We start from the raw sequence: 27,195 nt of genomic DNA, 5'->3' as shown, positions 1-27,195 counted from the left end.
TCAGAGGGACGCAGGAGGGCTTGTGTGGGGTGAGTCCTCCAAGGATGTCTGTGAGTCTGTCCCCTCAGAGGAAAAGCTGCCTCCAGTGGGGTGGGAGGCCTTGCTTTGCCTGGGAAGGTGATACCAGGAGAAGAGAGAGGTGAAGAGCCGCTCCAGTGTGGGCTCGGGGAGCTTGGGGGCCCCTCTGCCTTCCTCAGGGTCCGCAGTCTGGCCGGCTTCCTGGGGTGGCAGACCTGTCCACACGTTTCTGCTCTGCTCCCCTTGGAAGACGCGGGGAGACCAGTTTGATCTTGATACATCCCCAGCCAGACAGTCCTGTAGGGACCTGTTCCATCTGGAAGCCACTTCTCTGGGCAGACCCTGGCCCTTGGTTGCTGGCCCGCTTCGATCTCCATGTACCGAGTGGGCAGCGGTGACCTCCGGGCATGGGCAGTAGGCCAGTGCCTTCCTCATCAAGCTCTGGATCTCCCTGTGTCGCTCCTGGGCCTCTTCCCACAGTTCCTGGCCCAGGCCGGCCCAGCTCAGTGAGGCCACCTGGAGCTGCATGGCCAGGAGCTTTTCTGTCTGGAACTCAGATGCCAGGCGCTTCAGATAACAGTGGAGGCGGAGGTGGAGCTGGTCCCCGGGGCTGGCCCTCGGAGTCTTGGCCAGCCTGAGCTGGGTCAGCAGGTCCTGACAGTCCACGTGGAACCGGGACATCTAAGGACAAAAAAAGGGAGGGAGGTGGGGGTTCCATGAAGACAAGACAAGTCTGTAAGCGGGAGACAGTGTGGCTGACAGAACTACAGGGTGCACAGCCTGCTGTGCACAGCCAGGTGGTGACAATGATTTTTGTGAATGTGATGACCATTATTCCCGTTCTCTTCAGATCTATACCCCTGCCACCTGCAGATAGCCTCTAGCACCCTTGGGCTCTTCAGGCCCCTTCTAACTGGCATGACCCACAGGCAGCAGGGCATGCATAAAACAAGAGCTATGGGAATGACCTGGAAACCCTCTTCAGAACTGAGTGCCGGGGTGGGGAGAGGGCTCTGGGGATAAAGGGCTTGCAGCACAAGCAAGAGGACCTGAGTTTGGGTCCCCAGCACCCACTAAAAGCTGGGAGCTTCCAACTGTGGTCCCAGTGCTCCTGGTGTGGATGGGAAGCCGAAACAAGGCCGTCTCCACAAGCTCTCCGGCCAACTATCCTGCCATGCTCAGTGACAAATGACAGGAGGCTGTTTCAAAGAAGGTAGACGTGAGAACGGATACCTGAGGTTCTCCTCTGACTTCCACAGGCATGTGTGTGGCACACATACACACAGACTGAGTGTATGTACTAGGCCTGGTGGTGTAAAGCTGTCATTCTGGCCGCTCCACAGATCAATACAAAGCCTTCCTGGGCTACAGAGTGAGTTCCAATCTAGCCTGGGCAATTTCAAGGAGACCCTGTCTCAAAATAAAGTCAAAAGGCTAGGGATATGGCTTGGTGGTAGAGCATTTACCTACCAGGCTTGAGGCCTTAGGTATAATTTCCAGCCTGGGGTGTTGGGGACTATGGACCCCCAGACCCTGGATTTCCTGTGATCCCTGCTTGCCAGAGTAAACAACCTGTTTTGCAGCTGCTCTGAGCACGAGACCCTCAGGAGTTCCTGATGGTAGCAGAGTGGGTTCTGGTGGATTTGCAGCTGAGAGTTAGGGCGTGGCCATTAGTCAAGGAGACCCTATATAAGCTGCCCTGGAACCATTAAAAGGAGCATTCTTGGCCTTACCCGTCTCTCCCCTCTCCTCCCCTTTCCCCCCTCTCCCCCCTCTCTCCCCTCTCCCCTCCCCTCTCCTCCCCTCTCCCCTCTCCAGGATGGGTTTGGGGAGCTGAGACACAGAGAGGAGTGTTGTGTCGCTAATGCATTCCCGAGTGTTCTGTTTGCCTGGTTCCATGAGTGTCCCAGGTCACTACTGTGAGCTGGATTAGTAGCCCATTTCACAAAGGGAGAAACTGAGGCACAAAGCAATGGAATGACTTATCCCAAGTCACACAGTGAGATAAGTGGAGACTGGACTCCCACCCCGGATCCAACCTGTCCCCTGTGCCCAAAGAAAAGCTGGCTCGGGCAGGAGTGGGCAGTCAGTCCAACAGGCCCCACAGCTCATACACCAGCTGGGCCTCTGCCCATCATGTGACTCTGCCTGTCCCTGGCACACACACCCTCCCCACTGTACGCTACAGCCGCTGATGCAAAGGATAATCTCTCTCTCCATTAATTTAGGGCCGAGAGCAGGCCACTGGCCGGGGACAGCAGAGCCATTGACTGTGAGGAGGCATCTTCCTGTGGATGAGGGAAGCTTGTCTTTAGATAAATGGCTTCATATTCACGGTAGCACTTACAACTCCCGGCACCGTAAATCTCCCTTAGCAGCCAATGAATTAGGGTTATTTAGAGCACAAGGTACAGCACTCGGGCGCCCCACCTCGGTTGAGTCCTGTCTGAGTCCCCATCTTCCCAGCCAAGTCTGACACCCTCTCCAACTCCTCCTCGCATGGTCAGGGCAGCACTGGCCACCCCTGATCAAACTCTCAGAGGTGGACAAGGGGACGATGGTCAGGCCTGTCCCCTTCCATGGTGTTCTTCTTAGGAGAAATGCCACCTTCTCCCAGGCCCAGCCTGCCCTCTTCTCTGTCTCCCTTTCCCAATCTCAGGCTAGGACACCAAGTCTGCTGTGCCACCTCGGGAAGTTCATAACCCAGAGAGCACATCAGATACAAGCTGGTGACAAGCAGCGGATCATTTCGGGTCCCGAGGGGCTCTGTGACACTATGGCACAGTAGGTGTGGTGTAGAACAGGCCTCCGCTTTTCTGGCCTAAGAACAGCTTTCCAGGCAGTGGGAAAAGCAGGGGCAAGGGTTTCAGGTGTTAGGAGTTGGGTTGATTCCAGGAAGACGGCAGGGAGGATGTGGGCAGCAATCACTGGGCGAACAGAAGCTTCCAGACAGACTTGATGCTAGGTGCAATGCTCGGGGGGGGGGGGGGGGGAGAGGGTCCTCAAATTTAATCTGCTTTCCTATTTTATTTTCCATACGTGAGGGTTTCTCCTGCATGTATGTCTGTGCACTGCATGTATGCCCGGTGCCCAGGGAAGCCAGAAGTGTGTGTTGGATTCCCTGGAACGGGAGTTAGGGCCTGTTGGGAGCCACTGTGTGGGTGTTAGGAATCAAACCCGGGTCCTCTGGCAGAGCAGCCACCAGGTCATCTCTGCAGCCAGAATCTGCCTCTCCTACCACTGGATTGGGAGGACATTCAAACCAAAGGACCGGGTTTGGATTGCACACAGCCATCTGGCAGCTCTGTGACTTTGTTCTCAGCACGGGGCCAGCGTGATGGCAAAAGGGTTAGAACAGAGCCCTGGCGCTGGAGACCCTACACTAGCATAGCCATTTTTATTATCAACAGAGGCTGAGGTTGAGACAGGGAGGACAGCTGTGGAGGACACAGGCCACATGCGGCCCATGTCTCTGAATCCCGGACTCTGCCCGCCTGTGCTCTCCATGGTGAGGAAGGGGCAGGCTGTCCCTTCACAGCCACTATTGACATCTGCCTGCCTTGTCCCTGACCCAAGGAGACAGAGAAGCCCTGTCTTCCATGTCCCCAGGCATTTGTGAGTTGTCTGGGTCCCTCCCATTGCCCTCTGGAGCATCCCCTGTCCCCAGCTGTCCCTTCCATACTAGGCTGCCCAACAGCTGGGGGGTGGGGTCAAGCTCCGCCCATGCTCCGTCCCTCATGGCAAGTCCAAGGGGCAGCTGAGGGCACAGGGCAGTCGTGTGACTTCCTGTCCAGCTGGGACCCAGCTCTTTTAGCTTTCTTTCTTGTCCACAGGCCTCAGTTTTTCCATTAGAAAAATGGGGGCTGGGCTATGTGAATTTAGGAGATGAAGCCTTGATGTCAAATCCTACTCAATGACTACCTAATCCTACCCGAGTAGCTTACTTTTTCTGGTCTTCGGTTTTCTCCTCTGTAAAATGGGAATGATGCTGGTGGCCCCAACTCACCCAGAAGCAGGTAAATACGAAGCGCTCCCTGGCGGTGTCTGCACTCAGGCCGGCTTCTCTCCTAGCTAGCTTAACCACTTCGACCTCATCTTCTCCCACCTACTTGGCCACAGTTGCCTCCCAGTGAATCCCTCTCTCTGCTTGCCACAGGAGGTACCTCCTGGACCCTGGATCACCCCAGTGGGAGGATGCGGGTTTGTTCCGGTGGGCCGTGAGTTCCTCTCACCTTCTTTCTGAAGCGGTGGAGGTGGAGCAGGGTCTCCAGGTCAGTACGCTGTCTCTCGGCTGCCATGTAGAAATGTGTCAGCTTGGCTTGGAAGGCCTGCTGGGTGGAGGTGAAGGCTGCCAGGTCTGGGAGCTCTGTCTCACCTGCCCCTTCCTCTGAAGCCCCCAACTGCGCGGCCTGCTTGGACAGTTCCAGGCCCTGACGGTACTGGGCCTGAGGGGGGAGAAAGAGACCCACTCAAGTTCCTGCCTAAGGATCCACCCGAAGTCAGGAGCTGCCATGGTCTTCTGAGCCCCCTATCTACAAAGCTCAGCCCACGGTCAAAGGTTAACACATCCAATAGTCCAGGCCTTTGCCTTGGAAGTTCACTTCTTCTTTTTTTTTTTGGTTTTTCGAGACAGGGTTTCCCTGTAGTTTCTAGAGCCTATCCTGGAACTAGCTCTTGTAGACCAGGCTCAGAGATCTCGAACTCAGAGATCCGCCTGCCTCTGCCTCCCGAGTGCTGGGATTAAAGGCGTGCGCCACCACCGCCCAGCCTGGAAGTTCACTTCTTCCGGAAGGTTCTGTGACTTTGAAGCCTGGGTTGCAGACTTTGATCCTCCATAGTCCTCTACGCTGTGCTCAGGCCAGTTCCATCCTCTACTGTCTGGGAGTCCCTGTGGGCTGTGATGGCCAAAGCCTCCTATCTATCACAAATACGGCACATGACTGACCCAGCAAGCCAAGGTCGGGGCCCTGGGTCACACATTTTAAGAAACTCACGAGGGTTCTGACTTCTCTGCATGTGGTCTTGGAGGACTTCCTGGAGGAGGCAGAACCTCAGTGCCCTGGGAAGTTCCCTTGCACTTCCCCACCCCTGCATCCGGGACCTAGCAGAACCCACCTCAGCCCTCTTGGCCACTTGGGCCCTGGAACATACCACAACCTGCAGGAAGAAGTCCTCAAACTCGGCATGGACTTTCTCGACGGTCTCTGCACATAGATCAACAGGGGCAAGGGCCTGCAGACACTGCCTTCCTTCCTGCTCCATCCAGTCACTGACCTGGGTAGAGGAAGGGGGTTCAGACCTGATGGGTGACTATGGAGCCATTCTGGGCCGACTGTCTACTTCCTTGTGTGTGTCCACATGCATGGGGCATGTGCAAGCTTGCATATGTGTGCATGTGTGCAGGTATGTGTGTGTGAGTGTACTTGTGTGGGGAGGACCCGAGGTCAGCTTGGGTAGGTATTGCTCCTAAGGATCCGCCCACTTTGGTTTGTTGTTGTTGTTTATTTGATACAGCGTCTCTCACTGGGATCTTGGGCTCACCAATAAGGCAGGGCCTGCCTGGCCTCCTGACTCTGTCTCCTCAGGGCTAAGATTACAGTGTACACCACCACACGCAGTGTTTTTTTTTTTTTTTTTTTTTTTTTTTTTTTTTCTTTTTTCTTTTTTTTTGGTTTTCGAGACAGGGTTTCTCTGTAGCTTTTTTAGAGCCTGTCCTGGAACTAGCTCTTGTAGACCAGGCTGGCCTCGAACTCACAGAGATCCGCCTGCCTCTGCCTCCCGAGTGCTGGGATTAAAGGCGTGCGCCACCACCGCCCGGCTTCACACGCAGTGTTTTATGGAGGTTTTGTGGATCAAACTCAGGTCCGTGTACTTGTGTGGTATAAACACTTCACCGACTGAGCCGTCTCCACAGCCCCTCAACTTCTTGAGGGGCCAAAGCCTTCTTGACCTCAGTCAGCCAGTTGCGGGCCTGGATGGATGAAAACCCTGGACAGGAGATGCTGGGCAGGAGAATCAGGGGAGGGGGAACACGTGGTTGCATTCTGCAAAGGTCAGAGGGCAATGGCCTCCCTCAGCTCAACCCAGAGGGAATGTGGCACTGTGAGCGGCCACACCAGGGAGGCCCTCTGTGTGTATGATTGTGGGGTGAAGCCAAGATGGCTTGAGGTCCCAGGAAGGCAAGACTTACGTCAGTCTGGCCACTGGGTGTCACCTGGTCATAAAAGGTTGGTCTCGGGGGACGAGCTCCTTGTCTTAGGGGTATGTAACTGGGGCTGGTGGGACCCCTGCCAGTGATGAAGGATTTACCAAGAACTCACTGTGGATATGCCTGACCCCTGCTTCAGTTTATGGGTGATACAGATGGTAAGAAGTGCCTCTGACCCTGTGGTAGTTTGAATGTAATTGGCCTCCTGATCTCATAGGGAGGTGTGTCTTTGTTGGAGTGGGTATGGCCTTGCAGGAGGAAGTGTGTCACTGTGGGGCGAGCTTTGAGGTTTCCTAAGCTCAGGATCCCATCTAGTGTGTCAGTTGACTTCCTGTTGCCTACACGATGTAGTGCTCTCAGCTGGGCAGTGGTGGCGCACGCCTTTAATCCCATCCCTCAGGAGGCAGAGGCAGGCGGCTTTCTGTGAGTTCGAGGCCAGCCTGGTCTACAGAGAGAGTTCTAGGGCAGGCGCCAAAGCAACATAGAGAAACCCTGTCTTGAAAAACCAAAACTAAACCAAACCAAAACAAAAAGACGTAGCATTCTCAACTCCAGCACCACATCTGCCTGCAAGCCGCCATGCTCCTGTCATGATAATGGACTGAACCTCCAAAACTGTAAGTGAGCCACTCCAATTAAATGTTTTCTTTATAAGAGTTGCCATGGTCGTGGTGTCTCTTCACCGCAATAGAAACCCTAACTAAGACAGACCCTGTGAAGGTTAGTGCTAATTCTGAACTTGACAGAATGCAGGATCACCTAGGAGACTAGCCTCTGGGGCTTATCTTGGTTTCATTATTTGCAGTGGGAGACCTGTCTACTGTGGGTGGCACCATTCCCTGGCTGGAATGCTGGGCTGTATATTCCTGATTGTGGGTGCCCCATGACCCTTCCACCTTGACCCCCCCACTGTGATGGACTGTCCTGACTGTGTGTGAGCCAGCACAAAGTTCCTCATATTGCTTTTGTCACCGCCCCAGGGAGAGAAAACAAGGTATTCCTGCTCTGGGGACACCAACAAAGATACTCTGTCTTCCCAAAACTCAAGGCTAGACATGCAGGCACAGAGGCTTGAGCAGTCGGTGGCCCGAGGGTCAAGGCTAAGTACCCAGCAGGGATGACCCAGCCCAGGGCAGACTGGGATATGCTGGCATTAAGTACTGAAGCCAGGTGAAGGGGCACTAATAGATCCAGTCTCAAACTCCAGATGTGCAACCACAGTGGGCGACATCTACCTGGCCTCATATGCAGTGGGGAATCCCAAAAGCTCCCGTGTCACTGGTAAGAGACCACGCTGGAAGACAAGAATATTCACAGACACTCTAGTCCAGGGGACGCTCACAGTCGGTGCTAATACGTGCGGCCCTTATATTCGTCATTTAATCCATGAAGTACTAATTGGTTGGCATGTTTTCTTTGCCCCAACACCAAGGGCTGGCAGCCTGATATTTTAACTCCCAAACAAAGCAACCCCTATAAAGCACCGTGTCCCCCAGTAGCAGCCCCCTCACCTGGTGGATGGCAGCTTCCAGGTGGCCCAGGCGGACACGGAGCTCCAGCCTTCGGAGGAGGTGGTTGGACGCAGTGACCAGGACGTGAAGCTGGTCATCCACCAGGTTGTACAGGGCTGCAGCTTCAGCCAGATGGCTCCTGGGAGGGAGAGGGGGATGAGAAGATGCAGGAGCGGTTCCTCCCCTCACCTGCCTCCTTGTGCTCTCGCTGGTCATGGACCTGCCCTCCTAATCTGCGGCCCCAGCTGGACTGCCAGTCACAGACCTGATGTGTGACCTGAAACAGAGCCCTAGCCCACTCCGGACCTCAGCCACAAACCCGGGGATGCAGCAGGAAAGGAAATGATCCTGTGCTTCTTGGCAGAGTATGAAGCCAGCTGGGTAGATCTGATTCTGAATCTCAGTCCTGCTACCTGCTAGTGTGGGTCCTTGTGCAACATCACTTCTTTGGAGGGGCTCTAGTTCCCCGACTTTAATATGGGAATAGTAATAGAACCCACTGCCCAGAGTGGCTGTAAGCAGAAGTGATGGAAGCAGGGTCTTCCAGAAGTGCAGCTCCCACATTCCACCCCCGGCCTCTGCATGAGACCCCAGATGTAGAACTTTCTAGTGCTGCCTAGGGGCTTCTGGGAAGCCAGGGACCTTCCCTCCTTCATGAAAAACTCTCACTGGAGTGCCAGGCACTGGGGGTCATCTGTGGTTCACACATCCTCAACACCCTATCTTCCCAGCCTCCATTCGACAGGACACAGTACAGAGAGGCAACTGTAACCCATGACAGTCTTTTGTCTCTGGTAGAGAGTCTCAGTGTCCCAAACTGGCTTCAAACTCCCGCGTGACCAAGGATGACCTTGAATCTAGGGCCCACCTACACTGCAAAGCATTTTTAAAGTGGCCAAAACCAGAGGATCTAAAGCAGGTTTGTAATGGAACTTCTCGCGTGGCAATGCTCGGTGGAAGGAGAAACCTGGACTCTCCCCACAACTGCCCTAGGGAGCCTGTTTTCAGACAAAGACGAAAGAAGGAAAGGCTGCCTCTTCGAGGGACTCCCGTCACGGGTCTTACATCAGAAGAAAGCCCAAAAAACGCCTGAAGGAGAAGCAAGCACAGAGGGCTGCAGGGACCTGCGCTGTACAGGAAAGGGCTGCGGCGAGCATGTGCCCACAGCGCCCCCTGGTGGACTCTAGCTCAAAGATCTGGAGGGACCTCAAGAAGACAGGAGGGGTAGGGTGTAGCAGGTGAGGCAGGAGCATGGAGACAATGACGTGGCATTCTGAGGGGCAGGAGGTGGCTCACATTAGGCACCAAGGCCCACCGTTGTTTCAGCTCCACCTGCATGAACCTGCTCCTGGTGTCTAGGGGTGCATCTCAGGGTGATGTGTTCTGCCAGCTCCTATCTATTTCCTGGCCCCACCACATTCCAGATGTGTGACCCTAGGATACTCAGTTAACCTCTCTGAGTCTTGGGTTCCTCTACAGTAACAAGAGGAGACAACTGGGCTCCACCTCGAAAGTGGGAATTAAATGAGTTAACATTTTCATTCTTTAGAACAAAGCACACACACACACATCAAATGTTGGTTCAGTGTACAAGTTGTTCCTAAGAGCATGCATAAATTTTGCATTTGGCTCTTGAATATACATACCTATGTTTTACTGGAGCAAATATTTCTAATTTCTGACCAATTCGGTTACATGCTCAGTATCCCTTGGCCCAGAAGCATATCAGATTTTGGAATCTTTCCAATTTTAGGGTATTTGGATATGTATAATGAGGCATGTGGGCAATGGGACTTCAGCCTAGACAAGAAGTCCATTTGCATTTCAGACACACCTTTACATACGGTCTGAAGTAATGTTGCACAATCATTTCAATAACTCTGTGTCTGAAGCAAAGCTCTGGGTATAATTGCTGCCCTGTGCCCAGACCGTCTGAGTTTAGAACAAACAGGACATCTGATCTGAGATTGAAGGGGTTCCACTTCACAGCAGTCAAGGAAGCTGGTGCTGTCCAGTCAGGTCTGCTGCCCAACTGTGGTCCTGGGGTCCTTCCTCTAGGCTGAGCATGGGAAAGGAAGGCCTGGTCGCTCGCCACCCAGCTATCCCAGCCTTGGGTTCCTATGGGCCATACGGTTTGTTTCCTGTGCTCAGTCTCAACTTCTTCCTGCTAATAAGAGTGGCGTGGGCAGCACCAGGCCCTTGCCAGGAACACATGAGACGGGTCTGGAAGGGCTTGTGCCAGAGTCTGGGATGGAAAGGGGCACGGTCCATGTGGGGGGAGAGGAAACAAGAGGACTGGTCCTCCACCACCTGTCCATGGCTGAAAAAGGCCAGAAATGAAGGAGGAGGTGGTGAGTTGGTGAGTGATCCCCAAGGCTCAGAGGGTGGGGAACCTGTGACCCAGCCGCTCCCCTAGGCCCACCCTATGCATTCTCTTCATGGGGTGACCCCACCTCTGAGCTCTGATGGGGCACGAAGGCGGGGAGATTGAATGTGCGTACCTGACATCAGGGTTGGCATTCAGCCTGCTGGCCTCCTGCTGCAACCTGGCCAGAGTAGCTCCACCTTCCCTCTGGAGAGCCAGCAGGCCTGGGTCCCTCAGCACAGCCTCCATCAGATCCTTGGACTTGCTCAGGCACCTCGTGGCCTCCTGCCAACATGGGGGGGGGGGGTTCCTTAGGCCCAAACTCCACTCTCCTCTGTAGGCTTCCAGGGCTACCCACGCTGACAGAGCCTGAATATCCCAACTGGGTGCCTCAAGAAAGTCTGCCCTTTAATCTCTAGCATTACTCCTAAAGCTATGACCCTCTTATCACCATGGTAACCTCACTGGTCCTGGCTCCATCCTCTCTTGGAAATACCCACCCCAGACTCTTGGTTGACCTCTCTGAAGCCCCCTGGCTTCCTCTGCAGCAAGAAAAAGGGACATCAAAGGGCATACCTCATGACCCCTGCTTCAAACTCTCCAGGGCCCCTCTGCCCAGCTCCTGGGCCCAGATCCTTCCTCTGTACTCTACTCCACAGATACCCAGCCACTCTCTGCCTCGGGGCCTTTGGACATGCTTGCCCTCTGCCTGGAGTTCATTTCCCCTCAAAGACATGTTCTTTCAGGCCTCAGCTAAACACCATCTCTTCAAAGACCGCCTGCCTTCCTCATTCTTACCACTTTTATGGCATTTGACACAATTTGTAACTCCCCCCCCCTTTTTGCTTCAGCTTGGGGTCTCTTGCATCCCTGGCCAGTGTTCTACCAGTGATCTGCATCCCCAGTCCCCATAGCTACCCTTTAAATTGCCACTCTGCCGCTGCACAGTGACCCTCATCCAAGCAGAGGCAAGCTGGTTCCTCAGGCTGAGTCCCCAGTGCAGGGCACAAGGTGGATGCCCAAGAACTATTTATTATCTGAGTGACAAAGTGAAAGACAGAGTGACCACCCTAAGTGTCCCCTTCCCAGTGCTCTCGGTACTTAAGAGTCTGGGTACGCTGGAGGCTTCCCTACCCTGTGATCCAAGCTTACCTGCACTCCACCAGGGGGGTCACCCTTCTCAAACTCTTGAATGGAAGCCTGCAGCAAAGATGAAGCCTGGCGAAGGTCAGCGAGGAACTGGTCTAGCTTCTGCAAGGACAGGCACCAGGGCACAGGACTCAGCCTGGGAGACCAAGAGCAGAGATATCTTTCCCCAGGAGGACACGGGAAGGCACCGTGCAGGGCTTCTAGAATGCATACTACAGCAGAACCAGGAGAGTGGCTGAAAGTGGAGCTTGACGAGCCCCACCTCCACCCATACCCCAATCTTTCTCCACCTTTAGCTCACCCCACTGCACAGCTGAGCCAGACCCTGCTCTGGGGCAGAGTCTGAGAACGGCTACCAAGTCTCCAAGCCACAGTGCTACTGCTGCAGGGTGCAGCGTGGGGACAAAAGCCAGAGGAACGTGAAGATGGGTCTGAGCTCTTCACAGACCCTAGGGCTTCTTCATAGAAGGGATAGGATGGGGGTGAGAGGCTGGGCTGGAGAAGCACCCTCGGCCCAGCTCAGCCATCAGCTTACTGTGAGACCACAGGTAAGTTACTTAACATCTCTGGGCTTCACGTCCGAGAGGTGGAACCCTTGGTGTAGAACGTGTTTTACAGCGGGGGTAAGGGTTTGATGGATTAATTTGTGCATGGGATTTAGAATAGAGTTCAGAACATGCCAGACTCATGATCACTGTAAGTTTTATGCTCTGGATCACCTAATAAAATGTCACTAAAAGGGACAGCCTGGAAGATGAAGTTCAAAGGTCACTGGGTTAACGTGAGGCTTCTGGAGAGGGAACCAGGAGCCTGGGAGCAGGGCATGCCTGAAATGTTTGTACACGCTATCTCTCCAAATCTTCCAGTGAGTGATTCTAGGAACCCCACCACCCAGGAGGCCAAGCCTGGAAGCTCAGGTACAGCACTTGCCCTGCTCACTCAGCGCCCTGGGTTCTGTGTCTCAGAATCACCGGGAGGACAAAGGAAAAACAAACAAAACAATTCACGGAATAGCAGATAATAACTTGTCACGCTATCGGTAGAGACATGATTTCTCCATGAAGGGGTGACTTTCACCCCCACCCTGGCCGGAAGCTGTCATACTTTGTGGGGAGTGGTCCTCAGGCCCTGGCTGAGGCTGGGCAGCTGGGTGGGTGTTAGGCACCTTCAAAATAGACGATTTCTTGTGCTACCCTACTCTTGTGGCCTTCTAGTTAACCCGGGCACAGAATGCCCGCTGCTGGGGCTGTGGGAGACGGGATAGAGCCAGGGGCGGTTCCCTTCCCTGCCCTATAGGAAACAATGCATGCTAACTTACCATGTGTCCATGGCTCCACGGAGCGGATGTTGACAACAGCCAAAGCTGTCTAAGTGTGTCAGATAGACCTTACTAACTTTAACTCAATCCTCATAAAAATCCCACACAAAAAAAGCAATTTCATTGCCCTCCCCATCCTCCCCTTTGCTGGTGAGGAAAGCAAGGCTCAGAGAAGGTGGGTCACTTACCCAAAGTCACAGAGCAGGGCTAGACTAGAACCAGAAAGCTGGCCCCAGAGCCTGAGGTCTTACTGGGGGCTACTCTGGACCTTTATTGTGTTTGTTGAATGACGGTTTTTGATAGGGCTGAGGAACTCAAGGGGCGGGGCAGTGAAGGGAAGAGAAGTCAGAGACTGAAGGCTATGAGGACAGACCTGGAAGAGCTGCACCCACTCGCTGTGGTGGTAGCGGAAGGGGCCCTCCAGAGCCTCGGGCAGCTGACTAGGGTCCACGTGGCTCCTGAGGGCCTTCAGCGAGGTCAGCACCTCCACCTGTAGATAAAAGAAGAGTCAGAAGGCACAGAGGAATCTCCCCAGCGATGTCGGAGAAGGTCCTGCCCAGATCCCTGTCTGGGCACCACATCTGACCCTGGGAAGGTCCGGAGTGGTGTCCTGAGCAGTGAGTCTTCTCTGGAAGCTTTGATCAATCATTTGAACTGGACCCTGGTTATGGAATGGCACACACAGGGGCTCACATACTGCTACTGCCAAGTCGGCATTCAAGGCAGGCATCATCAATCAACTGCAGAACTCGGCTCTCTTTCCTTGTTGCTGCCCAGGCCTCAGCTCACCTGGACAGGTAGTGCAGGTAGCTGGAGAATGGATGCCTTCTCTCCCAGGAGAAGCACTTTGCTGATGGAGGCTGGAGCCGGAGCCTGTGAGGAGAGAAGCTCTTCAGAGCTGCTCTGTCCCCTGTCCCCTTGCCACCTCCTCCTTCTCCCTGAGGGATATGAATAGGCATGGTGTGGTCGCCTGGGTAGGGGCTTTGTGTGGCATGTTTAGAGTGAACCACTAACATCCAGAGAAAGCAAACCCAGGCTGTACTGCAAGCCTTCCTTGGGGCCTCAGTTTCCCCATCTATAAGACAAGGGGTTAGATTGTACACAATGGCTAGCCAAGAGTCTTCTCTATCAGGGGTTTACGTGGTCCAGGGCTAAACCAATCAGAGCCCTGTATTCCCCAGAACATGGGGCTTAGTTGATGCCAGTCAATCAGCACTAATAATAAATCAAGAAACTTTGGCTGGGACCTCTCTCACTGTATCCACGGAATCAAATGACTTCCAAAGCTGCTAGATTCAACTCCTGGCTGTTAGAACACGGGCTTGCCCCTTTAAGACAGTGGTCACTCTTAAAAAGCCACATCCACAGCCTGAAGAGGCCAGCCACACCTTCCTGCAGCTCTCTGGGACAGAGAGTTAAGAAGCAGTCTGTGACTTGATTTTCCTTCGTGTGCCTGGCTCTTCCTTGCTCTCTGACACAAACAGTATTTTGGGCTAAATCACATGATGTAAAACTTGCTGCTAGACTCGCAAACTTATAAAAAACTGATGGTTCTCTCGCTCCTGGAATTGCTCGCGGGATTCGCTCTGGGGACTTTTGTAAGGAGCCGCCTCTGTCCACCCCATCCCTTTCCTGGTGGTTGGTTTTCGTTCTTTCTTTCTTTCTTTCTTTCTTTCTTTCTTTCTTTCTTTCTTTCTTTCTTTCTCTCTCTCTCTGTCTCTCTCTCTGTCTCTCAGTCTCTCTGTCTCTCTCTCTCTCTCTCTCTCTCTCTCTCGCACACACACACACACACACGTTCTTTATCTCTCCCATCCTCACTCAATGAACCTCTTCTCTGGGTTTTAAAGGAGGCCCCCCTTCTCTTTAAGGTCCTGCCGTGCCTGTCTCTCCCATCATGTACCAGTTCTCTCTAAAGTTTCACCTCTCACCTCAAGGCCCCATCATGTCCTGCGCCCCTCTAGCCTAATTCAATGCATTTTCTGAAGTGAACCATTCATCAGCTTCCCTTCCAGCACCTGCAGCTACTACTTCTAAACCTCTTTATCACACTGAACCAGCCGACACCCTTAGTCTAGAAGCCTGGCTGCAGGGTTCCCTTAGTTGCCACTAAAAGTCTCTGCCAGGGTTTTGCAATGCCAACCTTAAACCCACCAGACTCTAGGCATGCCACATTCTCCTGGAGATTCCCAAGACCAGCCAGACTAAGGCCCCCTGCCTGGCACTCACCTGTATGCGTTGCAGGGCACTGACCAGAGCAGGACTCGGGGTTCCTTTTCTGGCATCAATCACCATCAGTAGCCCCTTGGCTGCATTGTCCGGCCTGTGGGTGGAAGACAGAAGTCAGGTCCTGCAAGGCAGCCGGGGCTCAGGAGGACCTGATGGAAAGGTGAGGGAAACAGGCTGGCAGGAGTCGCCACTCTGCAAGACCAATGCCTCCTTCAGGAAGCACCATGATTCCTCCTGCAGAATCCACAGCCTCCCCTTCACCTCTCAGGCTCCAGGTTCATCACTGTGGTCACCGTGTGCCTGCATCACCACCCCTTTGAGGTCGGGGACGTGGCTCAGAGGTTGTGTGTGAGCTTAACCTCCCGCCTATTTCTTTGCGTAGACAGGACCCCCAGTTTGTTCAGGGTTCACCAGCCCCCACCTGTAGCTTCTGATATGGAGATACCACACTAGTGACCCAACTTCCCCAGCCAATCACTGAGCTAGGTGGCGCCACATGACCTATCTTTTCTCAATGAGATGAGAAAGGCTAACTGAATGGCTTCAGAAAAATCTGTTTTCTCCTTTAAGGATGTATGTATGGGTGTGTGTGTGTGTGTGTGTGTGTGCAGGTGCTTGCATGTAGGGGTGCCAAGGCCAGAGGACAATCTCGGGTGTCCTCAGAGGCTCCCTACCTTTTTCAGTGAAACAGGCTCTCTCATTGGCTGGAACATGCCGGTTAGGCTAGGCTAGGTTGGCCGAGCTCTGTATCTACAAACGTGCCCCCATCACAAATGCCCTTTTGTACGTGGGTTCTGGAGTTACAGCTCAGGTGACCTTGCTTACAAGGCAAACATTTGCTGACTGAGCTATGGTCCCAAACCCTGGCTCTTTATTCCCTCATTCAGCCACTCACACATTCATTTTTCCTGTCTTTTATTTACTCAGCAGCATTTATATTTCTGATGCCGCCTCCCCGAGAAGCCTTCCCTGGCTTCCAGGCTGAAGTCTCCAATCCGGCCACATCAGTGTCACCGGGAACCTTACAGGAAAGCAGACTCTCAGGCCTGCTGCATGTGCAGTGCTGGGGACAAGCCGGGTGATAGGTGCCAACAGCTCACCTAGCCAATCTACAACTCCAGTACACTCCCAGGTCAGAGCTGTGGGTTCCTGCTGTGTGTCTGTGGAGGGTTCCACGCACACCTCTCCTCTCTCCCACCGGCCTGAGATGGCCCTGACTGAAAGGACAGAGCCCATCTGCCACCCAGCACCTATCCTGTGAACACGCAGTGGATGGAAGGACCTGGGGCCTTTCCACTACACACCTGGCGGAGGGGTGATGGTATGGTAGTGTTCCCTTACCTAGGAACACTGCACAAATAGGACAGCAACTCTGTGACCTCCAAGGCGGTACACCATGGTGCCTCCCAGGCCTCCTCCATGGTTGACACCAGAAGTAGAGGCCGCCCCAGCCGGTCCCGACCACCTGAAGGAGAGAAGACACATGAGCAATGACAATTCTGGGGGTCCCTCCATGGGAGCTGCCTCTGTGACTCTCCAGGTCTTTGCCTACACTGATCTTTCTGCCTGCAATGTCCTTTCTTCTCTTCCTTCTGTGACCCCCAAACTCCTATTCATCCTCCAAAGGCCCAGCTTCAAAGCCACTTCCTGAGAAAGGTCTCCCCAAACTCTTCTTCAGCATAGAGTTGGCTCACTATCCTTGGGGCTGTCTCTGTATAATGCATGTACCCCATTATAGTGCATGCACCCCAGGAAACAAGCTGGTACAGTGAGCTCTGAGGCCACGCAGACTGGTTCACATCCTGACTTGCTGTGTGCCCCTGGGTAACCTCTGAGCTTTAAATTTCATCTATCTGATGAGACAAATTCAGTCCTGGGTAGATGAGGTTTCTTTGGGGATTAGGGGAACCAGTTCCTGAGAGTGTCCAACACTCAGCCAGGAGCAGAGAGTGCATCTGTGGTACCCGGGCACCATCTCTGTCACCATCTCACTCCACAGGCTGATTCCTCGTCTAGAAACGGGGACTGTGTGTCTCATTGTCCCCCCAGGACTCAAGGCCCAGGATGTCAGCCTAGCTGACAGGACCTTCCTTCATCCAACTGTTTGTCTGGTGTGCCCCACCCGTCCCTCGCTATTGAAAACCTCTCTGTCCCCTGGTGTGGCCAAAGCACCACTTCCATATCCCCAACCCGAGTCCTGCAGGAAGCTGCCCCGACGACTCCACTGCCTCCTGGGATTGGCTCAGGACAGCATCAGAGCATGGATGCCTGAGGAGTTGGCCAGCACATGGAGGTTAGAACAGCGCAACCCAAACTCTGTAAGTCTGGGAACTTGCAGAGTGCAGAAGGATCCAGCAGCCCAGCTTGCCTCCTCTCCCTGGCTCCCAAGTGGTACAGATGGAGTCAGTCCCCGGGCTCAAGTTGGAGTAGCAAAAGGGTCAGACGCAGGGTGTCCTGGGACACGGTAACCATGTGTCCAGAGCCTGGTTCTGCCTGCCTGACCACCAAATGCTGCCTGGGTCAGGGACAGGGCAACAGACAGCACCCCACACAGGAGGAGGTATCCTTCACTGGACCAAGAAGCTCTCTGTGCTCCAAACACTGCCCTTCCCTGGTGGGCGGAACCAAAATACCATCTCTAGCCCCAGAAAACCTTTCTGCTATGGGCATGCTGGGTGACCAATGTCACATGGAAATAGGAACGGCAGGTAGGAGAGCAGGAGGTTCTGATAGCCACTGAAAAATTCAATAAAGCTTCAACAGATAGCTGGAACACCAGCAGGTGGCTCCTCTGGGATCTGCAGGGAGACGGGGCCAGAGAGATTCAGGAGTAGCAAGGTGGTGGCAGGAGAGTTAGTGCCCAAAAACACAGGGTCCTTGCTGCTGCTGATCTTAACATGTACTGTTCCCTGTTTCTGAAATGCTGTTCCCAACGTTTCCATGGCTAACTGCTAAGCTTTCCTGGCCTCTCATGCTGGAAGCCTGGGCCCGGAGCATTCATTATCCGCTTTCCCAGTTCCTAGACATTTTCTTTATGTTGGATTGAAGTTTCTCTAACGCTAGAACAAAAGTTGTGTGCGTGCAGGGGCCACACAGGCTCATTTCACACCACAGTGCTGAGTCTAGGGCTCGGGAAACAGTGATCGAATAGCAACGAAGCAGGAGTAAAACTCCCGAAGCATGGAAGCTCTGAATACCTGGTCCAAAGCCCGTTGGTGGCAGAGCCCTTGCTCATTCACCAGAGGCCGGAAGAACTATTAACAGAGGCTCACAGATGCTTCCTTCCTTGAAGAGTTGCCCTTAGCTGGACTAGCATATTGGCTCACCCTGCATCCCATTTCAGGATCAGTCTGCAGTTAATGATTGACTCACCCAGAGTCAGCCTGCAGTTAATGTCTAGCATACCCTGATATTAATTCTGACCCTTTGCCTTAGGCAGCCAACTGGTATAACCCACACTCTGGAGCCTCTCTGGAGTCTGGCATCACCTTGCTTGTACCTTCCTCTGCCTGCCTTACTTTGTTCCGTCCCATTCTCATGGGGGCCTTCCCAAGAATCTTTGTCTCAAACACAGCTTCTAGGGAGTCTGACCCACACCTTAGCTTACTCGCTGAAGTCTGGAGAAATGGGTGGATAGATGCTTGGGTGGATGGACAAGTGGACAGATAGGTGGATGGACCTAGAAACGGCTTTACTCTAATCCATGTCTTTCGTTGGAAACTTTCAGCCTCCTGGGCCTTCCCCCTCTTCACCCAGTAGCATCTGAGAATGCCCTACCCCTTCCACCACCCCCCCCCAACCACAGAACCTGGCAGGCAGACTATCCCGGAGTAGAGAAGCTTGACTCCCAGAGTTCCAATCCTGGGCTCAGGCCTGCGACACTCCTCCAGGCTAAGGCCTCCTCCTAAGGGACCTGAAGAATCTTTCTGGAAGCCAGGCAGCTCCCCAGACAGTGGGGTTGAGCCAGATGTTCTGGGGAGAGCTGTTCCATCTGGGGAAGAACAACAAAGGAGGGGCTGTCATACAGGAGACACGCTTTCCGAGGGACAGTGTTTATCTTCCACCCGAAAGATGATGCGGCTTATAGCATGACCTGCTCTCTGCCAGATAGTGCTGTATCCCTTCCTTCTGGTATGTCTTTGAACCCTCAGAGCAAGCAACTCTGTGATGCAAAAGATGCCCCACCCCCACCCCACCCCTTAGCAGAGGAGGAGGCTTAAACTCAGAGAGGTTAAGTGTCTGGCCAGCGTCACACAGCATGAGGTAAAGTTGGAATGTGAACCCAAACAGACCAATGAATGGACTTGCTCAGCTCTACACTCCTAAAACGTCTTTAACCCTTTGAGACTGGGACAGTTTTGTGGCCCCTGTCCCTCACAGCCAGAGCCTCCTGCACCAGGTAAGCCTGGCTCTTGCCCTGCTGAGTGTGGGCTCTTACCTTTCCCTGGGGCCTTGGGGCTGCAAGGCTGCAGAGAGTCAAGGGGGCTCAGAGCTTTCTCAGGGGGCAATGGGGGTGCCCTCTGCGCTTTCAAGAAAGAGAACTGGAGCCCAGGAGCTGGGGAGGTGTTCCTACTGAGAAAGGCCTCAGGCTTGGATGCTCTGCAGTGTCCTGGTGTGGTCTCCTCTGTCTTTGTTTCAGAAGCTAGGGCTGCAGGGGCAGCTGAGGACAGGAGGGGAGAGAATATTTGCCTTGGCCCAGGCCTGAGCTGGACCATGGCTGCTGTCATTCCCAATGGCCTTCGCATCTTAGAGGATGCTGGCTCTCCTTCAGTGTCTTCTAACAGATCAGAGGTACAGTCCAGTGGCTTCTCCGGAACACCAACATGGGGCTGCTGGGGCTGTCTCTCTGCAGTATGGGCAGATGGTTTGTGCCTGGCCTTTCTTCCTGAGCCCCCGCTACAGGGCTTCTCTCCCGAGCCTGCTGGCTTTGTATATGCCAGTCTTCCCAAGAGAGGTCCCTCATCATGTCCTGGGAGACGTAGGACCTTCCCAAGCATAGGCGCCCCCTTAGTTTTGGATGTCTGCTCCTGTGATCCTTGAGTGTCCACACTGAGTGTCACTACCTCCCTGTCTAAAGACCCCCTTCTACACTGTTGGGGAAAGCCCAGGAGAGCCACGTATTCCCCCTCCAGGCCCTGGTTGACCTCACTGTCCATCTGGAAGGACATCTGCCCTGGCCTTGCTGGCTCCACCTTGATGAGCCCAGGATACTTGTCCCTAGACAACTTCCCTTTATCCTTAGCCCAGCTCTGAACTACAGACGCCTCACTGCCCAAGGAGCTGGCCTGGCCTGGCTCCAGGGGGCTACTCAGATGGAGTCCCTCTAGTGGACAGGAATCCCCATCTGAGGAAGGGACATTCATTACTGGGGGTCTGTCATCTATAAACTCTGGGCTGGTAATCCTGGTCCAAGGCACAGGTGTGATCCCATTTTCTGAAGCCACGAGACAGTTGTGTAAGGGACGTCCCTCAAAGTCACTGTTGATGGCTTCCAGCCATTCTCGGGTGAAAATTAGAGAGTAGGAGGTCTCGGGAATAGGCTTCTTGTCCACCTCTCGGAGGTCTGAGGAGAGACACTTGAGCGTCATGTGGACAGACTGCTCCTCCCAGGACTCCACTTGAAGGTAGAAGTCACCCTGGCGCAACAGGAGCGGGTTGAGTGGCGCCAGGTGGACCACGACCTCATCCCGCAGACACAGCGGCCAGCCCTCATGCAGGAAGAGGCAATGGGTGTAGAGGGCCTGCCAAGAGAAGGGGGCATCAGAGAGAAAGGATCCAGGGCACCTCGGTTTTGGTCAGTTTCCTTCCCTCTCCCACATGAACCTCAAATAGCCAGGGACTAGGCAAAGACAAGATAGATGCCCAGAGCCAGGCACGGAAGAGGCCATTGCTGAAAGGGTACAATGGGGTCACCTGCTCCTACCCTTGTCATTGGCCTTGAAGATGCTTGCTAGCTTTTTGGCCTGAAGGGAAGGCCCGTGCTCCAGGTGCATTAATTAATTAATTAAAAAGTATCTTCCATGGCAACCCTGCCTGCCTCATGACCCTCTTCTCCCCATTTACAACTTCTCCCAACCCAGCTGGAGCCTTAGTTCCCCCCCCCCCCGCCCCCGTTTTAAAGTCAGGAAGGCATGGATCCGAGGTCTAGATGGGTTGTTTGTGCACGTAACTGAACTGCTCTGAGATCTGATTTATCTGCAAATTGGAGTTAGGTAAAATGCAGCGATATTTCTGGGCTGGCACGAGATAGATTGAGTACGGATACAAAGAAGTCAACACAACACTTAGAGAGTGTTCAGAGAACATGAATTCACTCCCTTCTGAAAAAGTGTGTGGGGATGTGTGTGCATAACAGGGCAGCGCCCACATGGAGGTCAAAGAATAATTCAGTGTCCCCGAGTCTCCCCTTCCATCTTTACGTGGGCTCTAGACATGGAATCCGAGACACCAGGCTTGTGTGGCAACTGAGTTATCTCCCCAGCCCCAAGTTAAAATGGCACAGAAACAGTTTTGCATGAGAAGTCAGGAGACTTGACCCCGCCACTGTCCTGCCGGCTGACCTTGCAAAGACCACCTCCATTTTTACAGTCCACCATTGTAGTCTCTGTCTTACCCATGGGAGTTGGGGTGGTGATGCTGAGCCTCAAAGAGGTAACATGGATCCCCCACTTTCCCAGTGACTGATCTTGATTTGAAACAGAGAGCCTGACCTCAAAGGACTTACTCCTCAAAGGAGTCCCTCTTTGCTCCTGTCTATTCTGAGGTGACATGGATTTATCCATGACAGCCAAATCAAATGTGCCTATATGTAAAAATAAAAGTTGTGAATTTGCCACGGAGAAAGGAGGGGACAGAGCAAGTGGTTTTGACTTTTTTTTTTCTTTTCTTTTAAGACAGGGTCTCGTGTAGCCCATGTTGGCTTAGATCTCACCGTGTAGCTGAAGATGACCTTGAATGTATGATCCTCCTGCTTCCACCTACTGAGTGCTGGCATCACAAGAAAGCATCATCGTGCCATTTACATAAACGAATTCAAACCTAGGGCTTGCGCATGCTAGGCAAGCACTCTGCCAACTGCGCTGTGTCCAGCCCTGCAAATGTGTTTTGAACAGATGAACAAAGTGACAGCTGTGTGGCTTGTCAGGGAGAGGAAAAGGGAGGTGGGGAGGAGGTTCTTCATGAAACGTGGTCAGGGGGTCATGGCGAGGACACCAGCAAAGGCTTCTGGGAGATACTGCATTCCACTATTCCGGTTCAGGAGCAGTTGCCTTGGAGGTTTTCCCTCCAGGTGCTGTGGGTCCTAAGACTGGCTGTGTGGCTCTTGATGCTGGGTGGCATGTGGCTCTTGGTGCTGGGTGGCAGCGGGCTCAGGGTAACTAACAATAGCTTAAGGGCATTGGTAAATCTCTGAGGGACGGAGGAGAGCAGAGGGAATTGGAACTTTGATTCCTTGGTGATCTCCTCACTATTTTCCTAGAACAGTCTCCTTTGGAAGGGGGGTTGGGGGTGGAATGGTGGTGGTGGTGGTGGTGGTGTGTGAATCTTAAAACCCAATTCCTCTGGTCAACATTGATTGGTCCAGCCATTGACTCGTGACCACAGTCTGGCCAATCAAGATCCTTCCTAGAGCTTGTTGTGGCTGCTGGCCAACAGGGAGAAGTAGGAAGCAGAATGTATCATCCGGTGGATTGATGGGGCAAACTTCTTGCCTGAGTAGGGTCTAAGTTGTTTTCTTCTATTGCCTAAAACACTTGTCTCGGAGGCTGGAGAGATGGCTCAGAGGAGAGGAGCACTTCCTGCTCTTCCAGAGGTCCCGAGTTCAGTTCCCACCATGATAGCTTTCACATGATAGCTCTCAAAAACATCTATAATGAGATCTGATGCCCTTTTCTGGCATGGAGGCATACATGCAGACAGACCACTGTATACATAATAAATAAATAAATCTTTAAAAAACAAAACAAAACAAAAAACCACTTGTCTCTCCACCTCGACCCAGGAGTTGCCATTCCCCTCTGGATGAGTAGTAGTTCTTAGGAACCCTCCCCTTAGCCACCATATTCCTTGCTGGGGAGACACGCCTTGCCCACCTTCCTCCCTCCTCAATTCCAGTCCTCTGGGCTTCTGGGAGAGCTTGCTATGGCAGTCACACTTACACAGGCTGCCTCCCTCACTTGCTCACACAGGCGCTTGGCAGGGATGAGGAAATCCAGGAGGAAGCTCAGCCCATCTCCCCCGAAATCAGAGTCCAGTAGCCGGAACACCTGACCCAGAACGGTAGGGGCAGTGGCTTCAAACGGCGGGTAGAGCCCTGCCAGGGCCTGCTGGATGGCCACATCGAGGGCAGAAGCATCCTGCTGGGGACAACAGGGAGGAAGAGTGGTTACAGAAGCAGTGAGAGAAGAAGCAATGACCACTCCTGTGACCTTCAGGACCCCTGTGAGTGTGATCTTGCTAACTCAGCACCAGGGAAAGATCCTGGTCCAACTACCAGGGGCCCCTCAGATAGACAAAGGCAACTCTTATAAAGGAAAATATTTAATTGGGGCTGACTTATAGTTCAGAGGTTTAGTCTATTATCATCATGGCAGGATATAGTGGTTATATAGGCAGACATGGTGTTGGAGAAAGAGCAGAGGCTTCTATATCTTGATCCAGAAACAGCAGGAAGAGACTACCATGCTGGGTGTGGCTTGAGCATATATGAGACCTCAAAGTCCTTCTCCACAGTGACACACTTCCTCCAACCAGGCCATCTGTGCTTCAGACAAGGCCACACCTCCAAATAGTGCCACTCCCTATGGGCCAAGCATTCAAACACATGGAATCTCTGGGGGCCATTCCTATTCAAACCACCAAAGGTACATAATTGTGTTCCTATCTTAAAAATAAGTGGGGAGAGAGACAGAGAGAGACAGAGAGAGAGAGAGAGAGAGAGACAGAGACAGAGACAGAGAGACAGAGAGAGAGACAGAGAGAGAGACAGAGAGAGAGAGAGAGAGAGAGAGAGAGATCCTATACTCATGGTCTCTTGCTCAATGTGACATACAATGATACTACTGCTAAGCCTGGGCATTCCATCTTCCTGGTAAAGAGTCAGAGCCAACCTTGCCCAGGGTCTTAGGGAGAAAGAGACAGAGTGTGAATCCAGTCCAGACCCAAGGCAATGAAGACTGCTCACTCTCCCCTCCCCCTCCTCACGCTCTCCCCTACCGCTGACTGCCTGTTTAGTCTGGGATCCACTCCTTTCAGGGTGGTCTGTCCTGGATTCTAGTGGTGCCTAAAGAAACCACAAGAAGGAAGGCAAGGCTTGCCCGCTGAGCCAGCCCTGGCTTGCACAGGCTGCCGGCGCTTGCCACATGCTTTAGCCATCTTCAGAGGTGGCTGGACGGTGGGACATAGCGACAAGTGGACAGGCTACACTCTTAACTCACTTCCTACCAGGGACTCAGAACTGTCCAAGAATTCAGGAAGAACATGGTAGAAAGGCCCCAGAGGCTTCGAGATGGAATGTTGGCCCCTTGCCATCACAAACGAGCTGAGCAGCCCAGCCCTGGACCACAGGAGTCCAAGTGCTGCTGCCAGACTCTAAGTGATGGCTGTGAAACTTGATAGACACGCTTCCATTCCTTCCCAGGAAGGCAGCCATGACTCCTCGCAGGAGCCAGTCTCAGATGAGTGCCGAAAAGACCTAAGGAGGCAGGACCAGCTCCCTTTGCAACAGGGGCCAGGGAAAGAGCCCAGTACACCAGTCAGGGGTGAACATATGAAATGGAGCCCAGTTTCTGTTTTGACGAGCTGGGTTGGAACACAGGGTCTGTGCATGTGAGGTGAGGTGTAGCCCCTGACCTTCCCCACTGAGCCGTGCCTCCAGCCTTTGGTCTTTTGAGATAGGTTCTCACCAGACGCTAAGGCTAACCTCGAACTTATGCAGCCCAGGCTGGCCTCCATTTCCTACCTCTGCCTTCGAAGCACAGGGACTACAGGTACGCACGCTGCTGTGGGCTGTACGCTTCTACCTGAGGCTCTTTGCAGTGAACTTTCGTTATCCTACAGGTGAATTTTGTCAAGAACAATCAGCAAACACAGTGCACAGATGAATGCATTTTTCCTATGCACCAATTCTTGCAACCATTACCCAGCTCAATATTCAAGAGTTCTGTCACCCCACAAAGTTGACTCTCTCCTAGCCAACTGCCCCCCTTCTAAAACTAGGCTTCTATTACAATGTACAATGTTTTAAAAGAAATTTTCCATACAGTATGGGCCACAGAATGTGAGTAGGTCCAGACAAAGCCCAAGCAGGCATTAGGCAAAATTGCCCTGAGGGCAGCAAGGGGCAGGGGCCTCACATGGCAGCATTTTAATTTGCTTCTGAGCTTGCTACGTTTTCCAAACATTCTGGAAACAGTGAGTGTAGCTTTTATAACCAGGGGAAAACATCAAAGTGTGATTGTGTGCTTTTAAGGCTGGCTCCTTTTTCAAATGGTCTCTCCAGATGTCGTTAGCTGGGCCTTCTGAGATGTGGGCTGGGCTGCCTCGAAGGTCCAGATCTTTCCACTGACTCCGCAGGGCCAAGATTCTAGTCTCATTTGGCTGGGCTGCTTTCCCCTCCTCCTGGGCAGGCAGAGGAGTAGCAAGGGCTGGTATGGGCAGGGTCCTAGAGCCACCTGCAGCTTCCCTTCCGTCTTGTCTGTGGGAAGGCAGAGCTGCGGCTTGGGGGTGGGGAGCACTCGCCTACTGTGTTCAGGCCTGGGTTCCATCCCCCACCACAGATGAAGAAGGCAAAGGCTAAGAAAGGAGAGAAACTGACTATGCCGGTGACTTTGGCCACAGTTTCCCCACCTGTCAAAGGGAGGCACAGGAGCGCTCGTACCTCCTCAGAGAATTTTCTTGGTGCAATCGACTATGCGGTTAAGGCAGAAGCTCGGAACTGCTAGAAGGGCAGAGAACCAGTGTCTGCTGTGTGCTCAGGCACACGCCGGCATCTACATCACACCTGCTCCCCAAGGCTCAGACCATCATGAAAGATGAGGCAGAAAGATTTTAAGAGTCTTGGGTCTGAGATGACCAGCTGGCTTTAGAGTCTCAGCCTAGACAAGTTCCAGAGCATCCTCAGAACTGCTGGGGAGGACGGAATCTCCTGGACAGGACGGGGTGTCGGCACTCCTGAACTCCCAGCAGCTGTGGTCACCCGCACAGGACCCGCACAAGATCAAGCCTGCCACCTTCCAGCATGGAGGAGAGGCCCATGAGCCTTCCTCCCGCTGCTGAAGGGGAGCTATTGACAGGTGATGGCTTCTGCAAGGGGCAGGATCCATTCCCTTGAGGAGGTAGCCCCTGGGAGAGTGACCAATCTCCAGTGGACGGCCCCACACCTGTGAGTATACAGGCAGCAGAAACTGGACTCCATGGGTTATTAGAAGAAAAGCGACATAGGATACAGAGTTGGGAGGGAGCGAGATATGGAGGATGGGCCTGGAAAGAGTTGGGGAGAAAGTGAAGGTGAATATATATATATACATATATATATCACATATATGATCAAAATACATTGTATACGTTCATGAAATTCTCAAAGAATTAATAAAAGTGTTTTGGTTTTTGGTTTGGTTTTTTTCTATTTATTTGTTTGTTTGTTTGTCTTAAAGCACTGGGCATATCTATTCTAGGGCTGTTCTAGAATTCTCTATGTAACTTTGTTCCAGAAGGTGTGGAGTAAGGGTGTGGTTTCTAAGTAGTCTAGTGGTCGGGTGCTGGGAAGTTTCAAAGGCCAGGCCCCGTCCCATATCCTGCTACTACTGGCCGGGAGAGTCTAATGAAAGGGTTTGCTGGTGATACAGACACAGAAGCAGAAGAGGAGGAACACCCACAGACCCTCGCTGAAGACCCCCGACCATCCACCTCAGAGGAACAAGGGGCCTGGGACATGGAGTGGAGTGCCCCTGAGGCCCTGCCTTGCCTGATCTGCTGAGAATTCAGCTAGTCCCAGTGTTTTGAAGGTTAGCCAAGGCAAGCACAGCTGTGGGCCAGCTGCTGCCCAGCAGGTGTCAGACTGCGACCTCCAGTTCCTGGGACTCTCCTCGTTGAACTTGTCTAGGCTGAGGTCCCAAAGTCAGCTTCGTGGCTGCCCGGAAAGTTCCTGCTCACATCCAACTCAAATTGCTTGCGCTTTTTGTCTGTGTGTGGGTGGATGGGGGCTGGAGTGAGGCTCCGGCTCTTTCTTTCTAAACAAACTTTCAAAACTGGAAGAACAGCCCAGATACAGTGAACCAGGACAGGAGTGGGTGTCAAAAGAGCTACATTCAGCTCCAGCCCAGTCATGTGGCATCCAGGAAATTATTTCTGCTTCTCTGAGCCCTCCGTAGTCTTTTTTTTTTTTTTTTTTTTGGTTTTTCGA

At 53.1% G+C, this 27,195-nt stretch overlaps 1 protein-coding gene across 1 annotated transcript; it reads right to left on the bottom strand.

Annotated features, from left to right (window-relative positions):
- Positions 1–24,323, bottom strand: Kiaa1755 (KIAA1755 ortholog). The gene is made up of 14 exons (XM_042055121.1): positions 24,237–24,323; positions 22,952–23,149; positions 19,234–20,536; positions 18,604–18,786; positions 16,137–16,260; positions 14,796–14,889; positions 13,359–13,442; positions 12,943–13,059; positions 11,255–11,353; positions 10,239–10,387; positions 7,738–7,876; positions 5,170–5,292; positions 4,251–4,463; positions 1–699 (listed from the first exon to the last, which is right to left on the bottom strand). The coding sequence occupies exons 1-14, from the start codon at positions 24,321–24,323 to the stop codon at positions 1–3; spliced, it is 3,612 nt and encodes a 1,203-aa protein (XP_041911055.1).
- Between the last annotated feature and the right edge of the window lie 2,872 nt (positions 24,324–27,195).

This window comes from Arvicola amphibius, chromosome 5, assembly GCF_903992535.2.
Source record: "Arvicola amphibius chromosome 5, mArvAmp1.2, whole genome shotgun sequence".
NCBI classification, from domain to species: domain Eukaryota; kingdom Metazoa; phylum Chordata; class Mammalia; order Rodentia; family Cricetidae; genus Arvicola; species Arvicola amphibius.
Note: the sequence above shows the minus strand (reverse complement) of the source record. Positions and strands in the feature narration are given on the sequence as shown.